The sequence below is a fragment of the Leucopleurus acutus genome (assembly GCF_964270905.1).
Source record: "Leucopleurus acutus genome assembly, chromosome: 14".
NCBI lineage: Eukaryota > Metazoa > Chordata > Mammalia > Artiodactyla > Delphinidae > Leucopleurus > Leucopleurus acutus.
In genome coordinates this window covers 40986567-41006260 of record NC_139156.1, presented here as the reverse complement: position 1 = coordinate 41006260, position 19694 = coordinate 40986567, and the positions used below count along the sequence as shown (strand labels likewise).

Below are 19694 nucleotides of genomic sequence, written 5' to 3'. Positions count from 1 at the left end.
GTAAATATTTAGATATCCCTTGTTCTGTATTAATGTGTCTGGTATATGACGGCCCCTTGCAATCTGCAAACTTGTGTACATAGTTCATCAGCCCAGGAAAGATTTACATGGCTTCAACAGTAAGGGTTTTGGAGTGAGACTGGCTGGTTTCTACTCCTAAAGTTCCTACTGACTGCTCTTGTGGCCCTGGACAATTTGCTTAGTCACTCTGCTCCTTAGTTCTCACATTTGTAAAATGAGAACAAAAATAACATAAATGAAACTTTATACCCTTTGAACAGCAACTCTCCATTCCTCCCTTCCCCCAAGTAACCACAATTCTATTCTTAGCTTTTTTCAGTTTATTTTAAATACTTCGTCTAAATGGAATCATGCAGTTATGTGCCATTCTGTGACTTGCTTATTTCACTTAGCATAATATCCACAGAGTTCATCCATGTTGTCACAAATTGCAGAACTTTATTATTTTTTAAGGCTGCATAATATTCCATTGTATGTATATTTTCTTTATCTACTCATCCACTGATGGACAGTTAGGTTATTTCCTTATCTTGGCTATTGTGAATAATGCTTCAATAAACATTGTAGGGCAAATACCTCTTTAAGATTCTGATTTCAATCATTTTTAGATATATGCCTAGAAGTGGGAAGTATCCTGTGAACTTCTAGCACAGCAGTATTTTATGAACACATAGCAACAAGAATGGAATGTAAGAACCTAATACTTAGTGAAAACAGTGAGAAAAAGAAAATAATACATTATGTAAAGTTAAAAAAAAAACCAGAAAACAAAAATGCACACAATAACATGAACTAGGTTTTCATACTAAAATGCTGCATAGTTAACAATACCAAAATACCACTCATTCACTCTAAAAAAGATTTATATTTTTATTCATGGATCTTTGAGGCAGCTAGGGATTGGCTGGCCTTGGTTTCGGGCTGAAGGTTGGGTTGGACTCATGTCAATTCCACATGCCTCCTCCTTCAGGAATCCATTACTAAGTAGGTCTGCTCTTCACACAGTGAAGGACAGGAACACAGGAGAACTTTCCTAACCACATGATCACACGTAAAGCTTCTGGTTGTGTATCACAATTCTTCACATCCCACTGACCAAAGCAAGTCTCATGACCAAGAGCAAAGTCAATGGGGCATGAAGTAGAGGAAAAAGAAGTGGATATTGCTGAACAATGATACCACAACAGTCTAGTTAAAAGACACTCTTTAAATGCATTACAATGGTTTTCTTTGAAGGGAAAAGGAGGTTGAATTGAGGTGTGAGCATGAAAGGAGATAGGGGAATGAGAGGTAAATATGCCTAGCAGATCCATTGATAAAAATGCTCCATAAACTATGGATTATATTTAACTTTAATCTCTGTCCCTGTGATCCAAACAAAGTACATATTCCTCAATGTTTATTGCATGTGTGTGCATCCAGTGTTATTTAAGCATCGTGCATTAAGTATTGAGGATTAAAATTGTCATGAAACCTTAGAACTGTAAACTTAAAGACATAGAAATTAATCGAAACCAATCAAGTAAATAGAAATGACAAACTGAAACGCTCTAAGAAATGTATCTTTAGGGTGCTGTAAACCAGATGAGAGAGAGCCTGATTTTGTCTGGATTGTCAGAGAAGGAACGTTCTTGGAGGAAATGACTCAGAGCTGAGGTCTGAAAGATAAGGAGGTGTTTCCAAGGCAAAGTGGCATGGCAGAAAAATTATTCCCTAAAGCGGAAGAAAGAAAAATAGGTTTCAAAAACCAAAAGAAAGCAATTTTTTTCAGGAGGCTAGAGAGGTAAACCTGAGTCAGATCCTATGGACTCTGAAGGCATGAAAACAGTGCCAAGATTTCTTATTTCATCATAAGAAAACTGGGAGGGTTTCAAGGCAGAGAAAACAAATGACTAATTACTAACACCAGTTCAGGTTCGTACCTATATTTATGTTTCTTTGGTTTTGCGAGTTGGTTTTTGTGAGGGAAGTTGAATGTGAGCCCAGTATTATTTTTATAAATTAAAAAAAACCTTATCTATATAAAGAAATTTTATAAGGATTATATTATTTGTTATTTGATGTCATTAGGTATTTAGTTTAAGTTTACCATTGAAAAACATGTTTCCCAAGAGAGATTGTGGTAAATAATCTTGCAGCAAATATTTCCTAGAATCTTTAATGGCTATGCTAATACCATATCTGCAGAAACTGAATTATGCATAGACATTGCATTAAATCAGTGACATCTGTCATAAGGAATTTGCCTATAAGAGTGTTGACTCACTATGTTGTCAAAACATAGTAATCACTTCAGGTGTTAAAAATCAGGGAAGGGGAGAGAAAAAAGAAAAGCACAGGATCTTTTCAGTGATTACATGGAGAGTTTGACCTGTAGTTTTTCTTTTTTTATTTTTTTAACATCTTTATTGGAGTATAATCGCTTTACAATGTTGTGTTAGTTTCTGCTGTATAACAAAGTGAAACAGTTATATGTATACATATATCCCCATATCCCCTCCCTCTTGCGCCTCCCTCCCACCCTCCCTATCCCACCCTTCTAGGTGGTTGCAGAGCACCGAGCTGATCTCCCTGTGCCATGCAGCTGCTTCCCACTAGGTATCTATTTTACATTTGGTAGTGTATATATGTCAATGCTACTCTTTCACTTCATCCCAGCTTAGCCTGCCCCCTCCCTGTGTCCTCAAGTCCATTCTCTAAGTCTGGGTCTTTATTCCTGTCCTGCCCCAAGGTTCATCAGAACCATTTTTTTTTTTTAGATTCCATTTTTTTATATATGCGTTAACATACGATATTTGTTTTTCTCTTTCTGACTTACTTCACTCTGTATGACAGACTCTAGGTCCATCCACCTCACTACAAAGAACTCAATTTTGTTTCTTTTTATGGCTGAGTAATATTCCATTGTATATATGTGCCACATCTTCTTTATCCATTCATCTGTCGATGGACACTTAGGTTGCTTCCATGTCCAGGCTATTGTAAATAGTGCTGCAATGAACATTGTGGTACATGTTTCTCTTTGAAATATGGTTTTCTCAGGGTATATGCCCAGTAGTGGGATTGCTGGGTCATATGGTAGTTCTATTTTTAGTTTTTTAAGGAACCTCTACACTGTCTCCATAGTGGCTGTATCAATTTACATTCCCACCAACAGTGCAAGAAGGTTCCCTTTTCTCCACACCCTCTCCAGCATTTATGGTTTGTAGATTTTTTGATGATGGCCATTCTAACTGATTTGAGGTGATACCTCACTGTAGATTTGATTTGCATTTCTCCAATGATTAATGATATTGAGCATCCTTTTATGTGCTTGCTGGCAATCTGAATATCTTCTTTGGAGACATGTCTATTTAGGTCTTTCACCCATTTTTGGATTGGGTTGTTTTGTGATATTGAGCTGCATGAGCTGCTTGTGTGTTTTGGAGATTAACCCTTTGTCAGTTGCTTCACTTGAAAATATTTTCTCCCTTTCTGAGGGTTGATTTTTCGTCTTGTTTATGTTTTCCTGTGCTGTGCAAAAGCTTTTAACTTTCATTAGGTCCCATTTGTTTATTTTTGTTTTTATTTCCATTTCCTAGGAGGTGGGTCAAAAAGGATCATGCTGTGATGTATGTCAAAGAGTGTTCTGCCTGTGTTTTCCTCTAAGAGTTTTATAGTGTCTGGTCTTACATTTAGGTCTTTAATCCATTTTGAGTTTATTTTTGTGTATAGTGTTAAGGAGTGTTCTAATTTCATTCTTTTACATGTAGCTGTCCAGTTTTCCCAGCACCACTTATTAAAGAGGGTGTCTCTTCTCCATTGTATATTCTTGCCTCCTTTTTCATAGATTAGGTGACCATAGGTACGTGGGTTTATCTCTGGGCTTTCTATCCTGTTCCATTGATCTATATTTCTGTTTCTGTGCTAGTACCATACTGTCTTGATTACTGTAGCTTTGTAGTATAGTCTGAAGTCCGGGAGCCTGATTCCTCCAGCTCCATTTTTCTTTCTTAAGATTGTTTTGGCTAGTCGGGGTCTTTTGTGTTTCCAAATTGTAAAATTTTTGTTCTAGTTCTGTGAAAAATGTCAAACACTTGACAGCTTGATAGGGATTGTATTGAATCTGTAGATTGCTTTTGACCTGTAGTAGTCTCTTTTAAGGATAACTTAGCACCTGGTTAAGATTCAGTAAGAAGAAAAAAAAAAAGAAAAAAAGAACCTTAAGTTATTATGGCTGCAATAAACAGTATAAACCACTTTACAGTAATCCCTTCTGCTAAATCATACTTAGGCGATTTGTGAATTACACTCTTACAAAATAAATCAGATTAGTTGCTTTCAAAGACATTGGCTAAAAGAATTTTGGAAACCACATCAGGGAGAAAAATCTTTGCGTACTTGAAAACAAATTACTTAATGTTTGTGTGTGATGATAATAATAGGTTTAGTATTCCCTGATATAATGTGATTGCCATTATTATGAAGAAAATTATATGGGTCTGAGTAAGTAATTTCTTGGTAATTACGTATTTAAGAAAAATGACTAATTCAACATATGCCCTCATATTAAGGACTTAATTATTTTGGTCCATTATAGTCTCATTGAAATTTCCTGCGTTTGCAACTTTAGCACATCTTTCATACAGATCTGCAATTACCTTCTGTAGTAATTAATTACATTCTCACCATCATAAAGTCAAAACATTTTGTGTTGAGCACTCACTGTAAGAATAAAAATAAAAAGTATAAAAATTGAGTAATGAATAAATAATTGAGATCTTAAGGTTTTATTTTTTATATAAATTTACTTTTATTCTGATTCATAAATTTTATCAGTCTGTATAAATATGTTACTTTTGATTTTAAAATTATAATGTAAGCACCAACATGACACGGTTTTTGTCTATCATGTTCCCATCATCTAGAAAAATTACCTCATTCAGAGTATCACTATATCACCATATTACTATATATGTATTAAATACATGACTATTCCAGTAGCATTGTCTCATACTAATATTGAGTTTTACACATGTCAAATTTAGTAGATAAAATGGCATCACAAAGTTGAAATCATGCCTTTCACTTTTGAAAACCATACAATATTTAAATAAGTCACATACTACCTCAAATCATATTTGGAAAGAAGCCTAATACATGAACAAACAAATTAATTTATTTATTAATATGTGTCATACATCATATCTTTCCTGAGGGCAGTTAGGGTTGGCAGACCTCTCCAGAGTCTCAGAGCTATTGAATAATGTCACTAGTGCCGGCATCTGTGTGTAACTAGGAAAAATGATATTGTACAGCAGTTACTTAACTTCTTTAAACCTCATTTCCATATAAGAATAATAAGACCATTTCACTGGATTAGTACCCAGGTTTAATGGAGAATGAAAGCACTTAGCCGATGCTGGGCACATAGACGTTAGTTAATATCTCCTCCTCATCATCCTTGCTTTCAGGGTGATGGCAAACATGCCTAACTTTGCCTCTGGTTTGGTACAAGACTTATATACTCATCATGTGTAAACCTTAGGATGTCAATGTCTGCACCCATGAAGTAATTCTGGTGTCACCTATGACACTATAAAATTTGAGAATAAAGTTTTCATAAAAACACCATACTAATAAGGTCTTTACAATCCCCCCAAATAAATATGTACATATTTTAATAAAGTTCTTTTCCCAAATTAGTAAGGTATTTTATTTAAATAGACATCTTTAATTTATTTCACTTCGTAATGATACATATCTACTTTTATCTTTTTTTTTCTCTGACTTCAAAGCTCTTCCTTTATTTATTTGTTGAAAGTGACCTGAATGAAGGAAGCCCTACTTTGTTTTCTTATTAGGGATGTTTTGGGGAAAATAACCAAAGAATGATTGCAACATGTTTTGCAAAGTAAAATATGCTGGTGAAGAACTAAGAGTATTGACCTGCTCCACAGGAATTGTGCACATGATGAACTTTTAGATTCACTAAACCAGTTTCTCTATTGTGTAATTCCTCCTCCTGTCACTGGCCTAAATATGCAGTGTCATCTATTATGTATTGTAACCTGTGCAGCTAGTTCTAATTCTACTGCTACTCAGATAAATTATGTTTAAAATTGAAGTCAATTTTTTTTTTTTTTTTTGGCTGCATTGTGGCTTCATTGCTGCACATGGGCTTTCTCTAGTTGTGGTGAGTGGGGACTGTTCTTCGTTGTGGGGGCTTCTTTTGTTGTGGAGCACGAGCTCTAGGTGCTCGGGCATCAGTAGTTGCAGCACATGGGCTTAGTAGTTGTGGTTCGCAGGCTCAGTAGTTGTGTGGCACGGGCTTACATCCATGGCATGTGGGATCTTCTGGGACCAGGGATCGAACCCATGTCCCCTGCATTGGCAGGTGGAATCTTTTTCCTTTTTTTTAACATCATCAGAGTATACTTGCTTTACAGTGTTGTATTAGTTTCTGCTGTATAAAAAAGTGAATCAGCTATATGCATACATACACCCCTATATCCCCTCCCTCTTGCATCTCCATCCCACCCTCCTTACCCCACCCCTCTAGGTGGTCACAAAGCACCAAGCTGATCTCCTTGTGCCATGCAGCTGCTTCCCACTAGCTATCTATTTTACATTTGGTAGTGTATAGATGTAAATGCTACTCTTTCATTTTGTCTCAGCTTACCCTTCCCGCTCCCTGTGTCCTCAAGTCCATTCTCTAAGTCTGGGTCTTTATTCCTGTCCTGCCCCAAGGTTCATCAGAACCTTTTTTTTTTTTTTTTTAGATTGCATATATATGTGTTGGCATATGGTATTTCTTTTTGTCTTTCTGACTTACTTCACTCTGTATGACAGACGCTAGGTCCGTCCACCTCACTACAGATAACTCAATTTTGTTTCTTTTTATGGCTGAGTAATATTCCATTGTACATATGTGCCACATCTTCTTTATCCATTCATCTGTTGATGGACACTTAGGTTGCTTCCATGTCCTGGCTATTGTAAGTAGTGCTGCAATGAACATTGTGGTACATGACCCTTTTTGAAATATGGTTTTCTCAGGGTATATGCCCAGTAGTGGGATTGCTGGGTCATATGTTAGTTCTGTTTTTAGTTTTTTAAGGAAGCTCCATACTGTTCTCCATAGTGGCTGTACCAATTTACATTTCCACTGACCCAACAGTGCAAGAGGATTCCCTTTTCTCTACACCCTCTCCAGCATTTATGGTTTGTAGATTTTTTGATGATGGCCACTCTTACTGGAGTGAGGTGATACTTCATTGTAGTTTTGATTTGCATTTCTCTAATGATTAGTGATGTTGAGCATCTTTTCATGTGTTTATTGGCAATCTGTATATCTTCTTTGGAGAAATGTCTATTTAGGTCTTCTGCCCATTTTTCGATTGGGTTGTTTGTTTTTTTGATATTGAGCTGCATGAGCTGCTTGTATATTTTGGAGATTTATCCTTTGTTAGTTGCTTCATTTGCAAATATTTTCTCCCATTCTGAGGGTTGTCTTTTTGTCTTGCTTAGGGTTTCCTTTGCTATGCAAAAGCTTTTAGGGTCCCATTTGTTTATTTTTGTTTTTATTTCCATTCCTCTAGGAGGTGGGTCAAAAAGGATCTTGCTGTGACTTATGTCATACAGTGTTCTGCCTATGTTTTCCTTTAGGAGTTTTATAGTGTCTAGCCTTATATTTAGGTCTTCAATTCATTTTGAGTTTATTTTTGTGTATGGTATTAGGAAGTGTTCCAACTTCATTCTTTTACATATAGTTGTCCGTTTTCCCAGCACCATTTATTGAAGAGGCTGTCTTTTCTCCATTGTATACTCTTGCCTCCTTTATCAAAGATAAGATGACCATAGGTGCGTGGGTTTATCTCTGGGATTTCTGTCGTGTTCCATTGATCTATATTTCTGTTTTTGTGCCAGTACCATACTATCTTGATTACTGTAGCTTTGTAGTATAGTCTGAAGACAGGGATCCTGATTCCTCCAACTCCTTGTTTTTCTTTCTCAAGATTGATTTGGCTATTCGGGGTCTTTTGTTTTTCCATACATATTGTGAAATTTTTTGTTCTAGTTCTGTGAAAAATGCTATTGGTAGTCTGATAGGGATTGCATTGAATCTGTAGATTTCTTTGGATAGTATAATCATTTGCACAATGTTGATTCTTCCAATCTAAGAACATGGTATTTCTCTCCATCTGTTTGTAATCCTTAATTTCTTTCATCAGTGTCTTATAGTTTTCTGCATACAGGTCTTTTGTCTCTTTAGGTAGGTTTATTCCTAGGTATTTTATTCTTTTTGTTGCAGTGGTAACTGGGATTGTTTCCTTAATTTCTCATTCATATTTTTCATCATTCGTGTATAGGCATGCAAGAGATTTCTGTGCGTTAATGTTGTATCTTCCTACTCTACCAAATTCACTGATTAGATCTAGTAGTTTTCAGGTAGCATCTTTAGGATTCTCTATGTATAGTGTCATGTCTCTGCAAACAGTGACAGTTTTACTTTTCTCTTCCGATTTGGATTCCTTTTATTTCTTTTTCTTTTCTGATTGCTCTGGCTAAAACTTCCAAAATATGTTGAATAATAATGCTGAGAGGGGACAGCCTTGTCTTTTTGCTGATCTTAGTGGAAATGGTTTCAAGTTTTCACTGTTGAGAGTAATATTTGCTGTGGGTTTGTCATATATGGCCTTATTATATTGAGGTAGGTTCCCTCTATGCCTACTTTCTGGAGAGTTTTTATCATAAATAGGTATTGAATTCTGTCAAAAGCTTTTCTGCATCTATTGAGATGATCATATGGTTTTTATCCTTCAATTTGTTAATATGGTATATCACATTGATTGATTTGTGTATACTGAAGAATCCTTGCGTTCCTGGGATAAACCCCACTTGGTCATGGTGTATGATCCTTTTAATGTGCTGTTGGATTCTGTTTGCTAGTATTTTGTTTAGATTTTTTATCTCTGTGTTCATCAGTGATATTGGCCTTTCTTTTTTGGTAACATCTTTGTCTGGTTTTGGTAACAGGGTAATGGTGGCCTTGTAGAATGAGTTTCGAAGTGTTCCTCCCTCTGCTCTATTTTGGAAGAGTTTGAGAAGGATAGGTGTTAGCTCTTCTCTAAATGTTTGATAGAATTGGCCTGTGAGGCCATCTGGTCCTGGGCTTTGTTTGTTGGAAGATTTTTAATCACAGTTTCAATTTCAGTGCTTGTGATTGTTCTGTTTATATTTTCTGTTTCTTCCTGGTTCAGTCTTGGAAGGCTGTGCTTTTCTAAGAATTTGTCCATTTCTTCCAGGTTTTCCATTTTATTGGCATATAATTGCTTGTAGTAATCTTTCATGATCCTTTGTATTTCAACAGTGTTAGTTGTTACTTCTCCTTTTTCATTTCTAATTCTTTTGTTTTGGGTCTTTTCCCTTTTTTGCTTGATGAGTCTGGCTAATGGTTTATCAATTTTGTTTATCTTCTCAAAGAACCAGCTTTTAGTTTTATTATCTTTGCTATTGTTTCCTTCATTTCTTTTTCATTTATTTCTGATCTGATATTTATGATTTCTTTCCTTCTAACTTTGCGGGTTTTTTTAGTTCTTCTTTCTCTAATTGCTTTAGGTGTAAGTCTAGTTTGTTTATTTGAGATGTTTCTTGTTTCTTGAGGTAGGATTGTATTGCTATAAACTTCCCTCTTAGAACTGCTTTTGCCGAATCCCACAGGTTTTGGGTCGTTGTGTTTTCCTTGTCATTTGTTTCTAGGTATTTTTTGATTTCCTCTTTGATTTCCCCATTGAGCTCTTGGTTATTTAGTAGCGTATTGTTTAGCCTCCATGTGTTTGTAATTTTTACAGTTTTTTTCCCTCTAATTGTTATCTAGTCTCATAGTGTTGTGATCGGAAAAGATACTTGATACAATTTCAATTTTCTTAAATTTACGAAGGGTTGCTTTGTGATCCAGGATATGGTCTATCCTGGAGAATGTTCCTTGAGCACTTGAGAAGAAAGTGTATTCTGTTGTTTTTTGATGGAATGTCCTATAAATATTAATTAAGTCCATCTTATTTACTGTGTCATTTAAAGCTTTTGTTTCCTTATTTATTTTCATTTTGGATGATCTATCCACTGGTGAAAGTGGGGTGTTAAAGTCCCCTACTATTATTGTGTTACTGTCAATTTCCCCTTTTACAGCTGTTAGCATTTGCCTTATGTATTGTGGTGCTCCTATGTTGGGTTCATAAATATTTACAATTGCTACATCTTCTTCTTGGATTGTTCCCTTGATCATTTTGTAGCATCCTTCTTTGTCTCTTGTAATAGTCTTTATTTTAAAGTATATTTTGTCTGATATGAGCATTGCTACTCCAGCTTTCTTTTGATTTCCATTTGCATGGAATATCTTTTTCCATCCCCTCACTTTCAGTCTGTATGTGTCCTTAGGTCTGAAGTGGGTCTCTTGTAGACAGCACATACACGGGTCTTGTTTTTTTATCCATTCAGCCAGTCTATGTCTTTTGCTTGGAGCATATAATCCATTTACATTTAAGGTAATTATCGATATGTATGTTCCTATTACCATTTTCTTAATCGTTTTGTGTTTCTTATTGTAGCTCTTTTCCTTCTTTTGTGTTTCCTGCCTAGAGACGTTCCTTTAGCATTTTTTGTAAAGCTGGTTTAGTGGTGCTGAATTCTCTTAACTTTTGCTTATTTGTAAAGTTTTTAATTTCTCTGTCAAATCTGAATGAGATCCTTGCTGGGTAGCGTAATCTTGGTTGTAGGTTTTTCCCTTTCATCACTTTAAATATGTCCTGCCACTACCTTCTGGCTTTCAGAGTTTCTGATGAAAGATCAGCTGTTAACCTTATGGGGATTCCCTTGTATGTTATTTGTTGCTTTTCCTTTTCTGCTTTCAATATTTTTTCTTTGTATTTAATTTTTGATAGTTTGATTAATATGTGTCACAGCGTGTTTCTCTTTGGGTTTATCCTGTATGGTACTCTTGTGCTTCCTGGACTTGATGGACTATCTCCTTTCCCATGTTAGGGAAGTTTTCAACTATAATCTCTTCAAATATTTTCTCAGACCCTTTCTTTTTCTCTTCTTCTTCTGGGACTCCTATAGTTCGAATGTTGGTGTGTTTAATGTTTTCCCTGACGTCTCTGAGAGTGTCCTCAATTCTTTTCATTTATTTTTCTTTATTTTGCTCCCTAGCAGTTATTTCCACCTTTTTGTATTCCATCTCACTTATCCGTTCTTCTGCCTCAGTTAATCTGTTACTTATTCCTTCTAGAGTATTTTTTAATTTCAGTAAGTGTGTTGTTCATCACTGTTTGTTTGCTCTTTAGTTCTTCTAGAGCCTTGTTAAATGTTTTTTGTATTTTCTCCATTCTGTTTCTGAGATTTTGGATCATCTTTACTATCCTTACTCTGAATTCTTTTTCAGGTAGGTTGCCTATTTCGTCTTCATTTATTTGGTCTTATAAGTTTTTACCTTGCTCCTTCATCTGTAACAAATTTATTTGTCATTTCAATTTTTGTTGTTGTTGGGTGGTGCTGTATTCCTGTTTTACTGGTTGTTTGGCCTGAGACATCCAGCACTGGAATTTTGGGGCATTTGGATAGAGCTGGGTCTTGGACCTCCAGTAGGCCTCACTCCAGTTGATATTCCCTGGGGTCTGAGGTTCTCCGTTAGTCCAGCGGTTTGGACTCTGAGCTTCCACCACAGGAGCTTGGGCCCGACCTGTGGCCTGGGAACCACAATCCTGCAAGCCGGTCACTGGGGGTTCCTCCTGTCCCCTTGAGTGTCCATGGTCCCCCACTTGTTGGCAGATGGATTTTTATGCACTGCACCACCAGGGAAGTCCCTTGAAAAGACATCATAGAGACTTGAGGTGTAGGTTTGCCTCCTCAGTTGTTCGTGGCCGGCCAATTAGCTGTGCCTTTCCTGTTCTCAGTTTTTCAAGTCAAAGCGTCCAGGTAAGATGATAAATACACAAAATAATCCACCTTGCTACTCTGAAGGGCTGCTCAACCTGCAGGAAGTGCTGGGCTGCTACTTTTATCTTTTTGAGTTTAAGATAAGTTGTCCAAAATCTTCACACATAAATTAAATATTAGTTTGCCATTTTAATACTCAAATTACATGCCAGATTGGACTCCACATGTAACACAATTGCAACAATCTTATAAATCGAATACATTTTAAAGCACATCAGATTTTCATATGTAAGCACCTACACAGTGAGGTATAAAGTCCACTTGACTATAAATCTGAAGGTCTTTGCTCTAGTTCTCAAACCTTTATTTGGTAATGCTCATGTTTCTCCTTTATAGCCAGAAATGTTAGGAGTTTATTATGTTTATCTGTGTACCTTCTGTCTCCCCCATCTGACTGATTATGAGGCCCTAAGTACAAAAGCACTATCTCTAATTATTGGCCTATGATCATAAGGATGAATATGAGTAGGTATGGATAAGTATCTATGAACATATATTGGTGGGTAGTAAACTGAAAATTTGCCAACAATTTAGCCACATTCTGAGGTAAGTAAATTCTTAGAGGTCCTCTAAACCATATAGAAAATTACCTATGTAGCTATGATTCTTGCAGTTACCAAATGTATACTCATAAATCTCAATCTTATTCAACATTAGTTTAACCCACTATGTAACTCTGATTTTACACCTTGTATAGTGTAGTTGGTGTAAGAAAACATCTATATCCTATTAATATAGATCACATGAGGATTAATTTTTTAGAAAAATCCAGAGGATTATGTCATTATTTTAAAGGATTGACATAACAACAGAATGTATTAGATATAATTAGAAAAGTAACATAGACTAGAAGTACAGAGGCTGAGAAGTAGGAGAGAGATAGTACGTAATATTCAGCCAGTCTAGAAAAAAAGGGAAGGGCTTTCCTAATGATACATGGTTTTATTTCTTCAAAACTTTTCTCAGGAATCTTTTTGAAAGACTATTTATTCTCCTTCAATCTTCTACTTGTTTGGAACTCTGTTTTCATAAGTTCTATTTTCATCTCTTTTGTGAAAACTCTTCCCCAACAAAAGTCACTGATGTAATCTTTCTTTCTTCTTTGTTCTTAAAAAATATACATGGAGCCACTGCAAACAGGAACACAGGATATATACATTTTTAGCAGGGGGTTTTAGCAGGGGAGGCCGGGGGTTACACAGGCAGCCATTCCCATCATATCTGTATATGTGATTCCCCCCTAGAGTTGTTCATCCTGGCAGCCCAGCCCAGGATCCACATATACATGAGCACTGCTTGTATTATATGTATTTACTTAACAAATTATTGTTGATCTCTTAAATAATGCCAAGCCAAAATAAGTATCTTCTCTAATGGAGCTCGCAGTCAAGGAACAGAGGTAGGCTACAAACCCACAGACAAGTAAATATGTAACATAAATTCACATAAGGATACATACTATAAAGAAAATAAAATAAGATTTGACTCAGAGTGGTTTATGGGTGGGTATAGGCAAAAGAGGTATCATTTGAGACCTGGATGCCAGAATGAACTAGCCACATACAAGAGTATTGCAGGAAGAACAAACAGCAGATGGAAGAGTGCTGAGGTAGGAGTGAGCTTGGTGTTTTATAAGGCCAATCAGGCTGAATTATTGTTAATGAATATCAGGAAGGAGGTGATATAAGATGAACTCCTCAACTAGGCTGTGAGTTTGTTCATCTGTGTGCTCTCAGGACTCAGCAGTGTCCATTTAATGTGTTGAATGAATAAACAAATAGATGAATGAATGAATGAATCCCACATATAATGAATTAACCTTTGTACTATAAAACATGAGTAAAATGATAAATGTTAGGGGATAAATAATCTGTAAAATTTTCAATTGCCAATATTTTATACAATTTGTACATCTCTCTCTTAAAAATATGCCATATATGAAATAAATATGATTTAGTTCTATAATTCTATTTTTTTAACTGAGTTAAATATTTTTTATCTAATGGCAAACAAAAAGTCCTTTGGAATTTGTTCTAAATTGTGGTTAATTTCAATTAACCAAATTAAGGTTAGTTATTAACCTTAACTTGATGTCAAGTTAAGGTTTTCAGCATCCTTGAATGATTAAGCTGCCAGTCATATCATGTTTCTGTTTTGAACATTTCCTTTAGGGAAACATATCCCTCTAAAAGTGAGTGTGTCACTTATTTGAAAATTCAGGGAAAGTATCGAAGAATATTTTGGTGAATGGAAGTTGACATTAAGAAGGATTCCTGTGCCAGCACCTCATTAATCTTTTAAAATTATGGTTATATGAAGTAATGCTTGCTCCAATAATGAGGTCAGCTGGATTTATAGAAATATCTTTCAAAATGAGGAGGCTTCAAAAAAGCTGTCGTGCTATGCTTCTCACATGTCCTCAGTTTCCATAAAAATTTAAAGAAGAAACTCATTGTACTTACCCATCAAAAGACTCCAAGAGGCATAATGATAGGAAACTATTTTTGCCACCACTGCCTGATGAGAATCTTTGCAGACAATTTCATCACTTTACTATTAAATTAATATTTATGTCTTGGTTAATTCTATCTTCATTTCTTGCCTTTGTTAATGCCTCTTCATAGTGTCTAGGTAAACAGAGCAAAATTCCAAAATAGCTTAAATAGTCTTTTTTTATGTAATATTACATGTATTATGGGATTACCTACTAATGTGTCATAAATTGTGTTGGATCAAAGTCCATTTTATAGTCTCCTTGTGAAATTTTACATGTCCTGAAGTGGCAAAATACATTTTACCACATGAGATTAAAATATCTGTACTAAGAAAGAGATGTGATTTAACCATTGAACTAAGGAATAAAATTAAATGGATTCCACTAGGTGGATATCAAAGTATTTTTTTCCTTGATGGTGACCTAAAACGATCAGGTAATTTGTTTTATTCTCTTGAATCCACAGTTTGAGTACATTTCCTAAACAACTATGGTAGGTTAAAAGGGCATGGAGAAAAGATATAAAAGCAAGAAAAGAATGCCTAGGATGATACAAAAACAATTAGAAATATCTATCTTAATAAAGTGAGGCTCAGGGGTAAAACATTGGTCTTCAAAACTACGAAGAATTTTATTCCCCTGAAAAAAAGAAAACACTATGTTCCATCACTGCCGAGGAAATAATGAGGTTTGGTTTTAGCAAGTGTTTCAGAAAGGAAGAGCCTTTAGTGTCTGAAGATAGGAAGCTAACGAATGACCTCCCAAGATTTCTTTGGTCCTAAATAAAGACAAATAAATTTTGTTGATCAGAGTGCAGCACCAAGGAGTCATTTGCTCATCATTTATAAATTAAACCACAACCTACTTTTAGTTTAGTATGAACTTTAAGAAAGCAATTTTTGTAAACTACTTTTAGTGTTGCTATTAGATTGATTTTGTGATAATTTGGAAATGCTATAGAAAAGGAGTCTATTGCCATAGTAATAAAAATTTTAAAGACTGACTTTGTTTTTGTAAAAATATAGCTCTTTTTTCACTATTGATGGTCCAAAATGTCCCTCTTAATACACTTATAAATACATATAGGTAAAGGTACAATATAATCTATATACTATATTATCATAAATTGAAGTAGAAAGTAATGATTAAATATTTCATCTCAATTTTAAGTATGTTTTTATAGATTAGTTTACTTTAAAAAATAAATATGATTAACTAATGTATTCAACTGGAAGAAATATCAGCTTATTGGAAATATGTAAGAGTAAAGAAAGATCACTCTATTGCTAGTACAATTTAAAATAAAAGACCAAATATTTCATAAATTTTTATTATCTAAATGGTAATTTGAATATTTATATGTCATCTCATAATTATCAAAATGTATAATTTATAAGCTCAGTGGACTAGTTTTTAAAATATAATGAATGAATTTTGTACAGTATAATACTGTGATCATATCTATTAAATTTTTAACATGATCAGATATTAAATAATGTTTAATAAATACTAATGATAAATAATTTTAAGAGATAAAGCTTATGATGATTATTTTTTAAGTTGTGTCATACATCTGGATTGCACATTATTTTCCAGATTAAAGCCATAATAATTTTAATTTTTATGAATTTATAAAAACCATTCATTTGACCTGATTCATATTGTAAATGTCCCAGAGACAATGTTAGGCAAGTTAATTGAAGCTGTTTCCCAAAGCCAGTTACCTTCACCTATTACATAGCTTAATTATTTAACTGTAAAAGCAAGACTATCTTTTTAAAGACTTTGGAAAGAAAATTAGGAAGGGAGGGAAGGAAACAGGGAGGAGGAGGGAGAGGAAGGGGAAAATAGAGGGAGGAAGAGGAGGAGGGTGGGAGAAGAGAGGGAGGGTGGGAGGGAAAGAAAGAGGAAAAAACTTTTGAATATATTCAAAAGAATATCTAAATCAAGGTATTTAGTTGTATCGTGTTATATGAAATAAAATGTGGTGCCTTGATAACAAGGGTGATGGAAGAAACAATTAAAATGTCTTTTGCGGGCTAACAATGTCATCTCAGGGCCACTTTTTTTATGTGCTAGCAATCTGTAGAATAACAAATCAGAATGAAAAGCTTACTGATATAGCTAAATATAATGTACATGTTCTTATACATACAATCTTATCTGTAACAATCCTCCAGGAAGATTATAGGATGTTCTGGATAGCAAAGTGTTGTAGGCATCTACAAGATAACACTCCGCAACACCAAAACATTTTTCTCTTTTATCAGTTAAAGGTATAATTCCAAATGTATCATTAATACCTTGGCATTATTAAAGACAACATGCTAAGTGTAACTGACATATTCTAAGTTTCTTTAAGTTTCTTGATAACTGATTCATGATAGTCATAAAAATTTTAATACTGTACTACAGACTGAATGGGTATTGATGCCAGCAGAAACTGAAAATTTGTTCTTGAAATGGTTTTTGCTGTAGTTTTGCTCTAGTGACAAAAGAGCCAAAAATTTAAATTTAGGATTTATGAACAAATAAGAGGTATTTAAAGGCATGGAACTTGAGCAGAGGTAGAGAAGACAAAATTGCCTGTGACAGAGCCTTGGGAAACTCCAAGAAGATTGGGAACAAGCAGTCTGACCCGGAGCCTCCAGATAGGAAGAAGGAAAGGCAAAAGAGTGAAAAGAGTTACATAAAGTATTCAAGGAGGTAGTGATAAACTGAGGTGTCATGAATGAAAGGACTGGACTTACAGATAATCATTAGGGAATTACACAAGTCCTGAAGGCTAACATATTTGTCCTATAGGCCAAATGTGACTCAGGAACAAACACAGAGCAACACATTCCTTTTAAGGACAGTCATGAAGAAACTCAACAATACAGAGAACAATGTTCTCAGAACCATCCTTCCCCAAAGCATAATTAACCAGTTCAGGCTATGGGTGTAACATGGGGGTAATATCCTGCTTCTCTCACATCAGAATAATGTCAAATAGAGGTGTTCTTCTCTAAAGAGTTTTGTGGTATAATATAGTGTCTGTTAGGGTTTGAGATCAAACTCAACCACATACTAACTCTGAGTCTGAGGTGTTTATTTTATTGTACTTCTAGGACTGACTTAAGAGATGTACAGACCTTAAGCACTTAAAAAGATTAGAGTGCCCACCCAAGTGTCACCTTGTATAATTAAAAATAAAACCAATCTTACCCCTAATATAAGTGAGGATGTTCAGTAAATTTTGAGTGTTCTCATTATAGTCTTTTTCAAAATTATCAAGTGTTAATTTTTCTTGAAAAATGAATTTTTTGCTTGCTATTCCCACTTACCTTGGTGTATGTCTGGGACATTTCAACATTTTTAAACTCCCTATAAGCTTCAAGTTCATTAACTGAAAAATGTGTGGTAGACTATATATGTATCATTTTTATTATGGTTCTCACACATAATAAGCTTTCAACAAATGTTAACTATCATTATTTTACTGTTATTACTATCAACATTAGTAGTAATATTATCCTAAAGGATTGTTGTGAGAATTTATTTATTTAAGAAAAAACCTATCCTGGTAAACAGCACAGAACAGATGGTAAATAATGTTTCCTTTACTTCCATACCCACTCCTCCACTTTACCTCAATCCTCCACACTTTATTTTCTCTGAGTATCACAGAGTTCAAATAAGTATAATAAAGAAAATAACTTATAATGGTCTCAGAATATAAAATACTAAACACCGTGTTCAAGGAAGAAGCTGAGATTCATATAATTAAAGAAATGTGGAAGGGAAGACACCCGAGGAAACCACTGATTTATTCTTTCACATAAATGATTTTAAATAACATGTAGTAAAGACACTTCACTGATTCAGATTGTTATTCTAAAGAAATAAAGATTCTGCTACATTTTAAACCTGAAAGTATGAAAAGTTAAAATATGATTTTTCATTTTTAGAAGACTTTATTTTACAAATCAATTTTATATTATCATTACCCTTTGTTTTCATTTTGTGAAATAATATATAATTTTATTCTAGGGATTACCTGCAAGTCGTGTGAGATATAGAGTAGATGATGTCCATTTTCCTTATCCTGCCAGTATTTTTGATGTAGAAGAAGATTCTGGATTAGTAATAACTCGAGTTAATCTTAATGAAGAACCTACAACAATTTTTAAGGTCAGTGCAGTGTTTTCTCTTTGGTGTCTATTTGATGTTTAACTTTTGATTGAGAGTTTGGTTTAACAAATAACCATACATCTTCCCATTTTTCTCCTTTTTAGTATTTTAAAATTACAAAACAATGCAATTTTTACTGCATAGACACTTAGAAAATACAGTTAAGTAAAAGGAAAAAAAAACACTTGATATTTCACATTTTGGAGATTAAAATTTACCATTTTAATCTCTATCCTTATGATAACATTCCCTGCAAATAAAAGTTTACAAATATATATTTTAAAATAGCATGATTGTATGATTGTATTATTCATACTTCTCTTTAAAATTTAAATACTATTAATGCTATTATTTAAATGGTTGTGTGATGTTCTATTGTATAATATACTATTGTGGTGTTTTTTGTCCAATATCCTGTTGTTGGATAATTAGTCATTTCCAATTTTTGTTATAACCACCTTTGCTGTCGTGAAACTCCTTGTGCAGATATTATTTGCCACTTGCTATTTTTTTTCCTCAATGTAAGTACCTAGAGGCAATTGCTGGTTCAAGTTTATGTACTCTTGATATGTTATACTTTTAGAAAATTTGAAATAATACTACCCTTCACTATTATCATAAATAATCCATTTTATTAAATGTTTGACTGTTTCCATTTTCTATAATTACTTAGAAAAAATTTTGTCCCTGGGAATAAAGCCTTTGACCGTACATTGGGGAAATACCGTCATCAGTTAACCTTGTGAATATCAGTGAGCACTCTGTCTCACTTAATTTCATCTCCATTTGAAATACTTGTTCTGTTTGTAAAGTATTAACCCAAAGGCAGATTGTGGCTCTCAGGATGACCCTTGGTTGTGGTTACGTGATCTAGATTGAATTAGTTTAGATTAGTCACCTGCAGCTTCCAAAATTATATACAATCTAGAGAAACACATAGTTTTGAAACTTAACATTTCTTAAAATAAACATTAGAATTCTTCTTGACATAATAGAGGTTACCAAAGAAAATGATCAATTATAAAAGCTA

General features: G+C 34.4%; 1 protein-coding gene across 7 annotated transcripts in view; it reads left to right on the top strand.

The window, feature by feature from the left end:
* The window catches only part of PCDH15 (protocadherin related 15), a gene marked incomplete at both ends in the record, with an annotated part of 708164 nt that overhangs the window by 558842 nt on the left and 129628 nt on the right, over nucleotides 1-19694 (top strand). For all 7 annotated transcript variants that reach the window (XM_082854334.1, XM_082854333.1, XM_082854332.1 and 4 more), the window contains one exon: nucleotides 18524-18664. In XM_082854334.1, the coding sequence (XP_082710460.1) occupies nucleotides 18524-18664 (141 nt within the window). The remainder of the gene's footprint in view (nucleotides 1-18523; nucleotides 18665-19694) is intronic.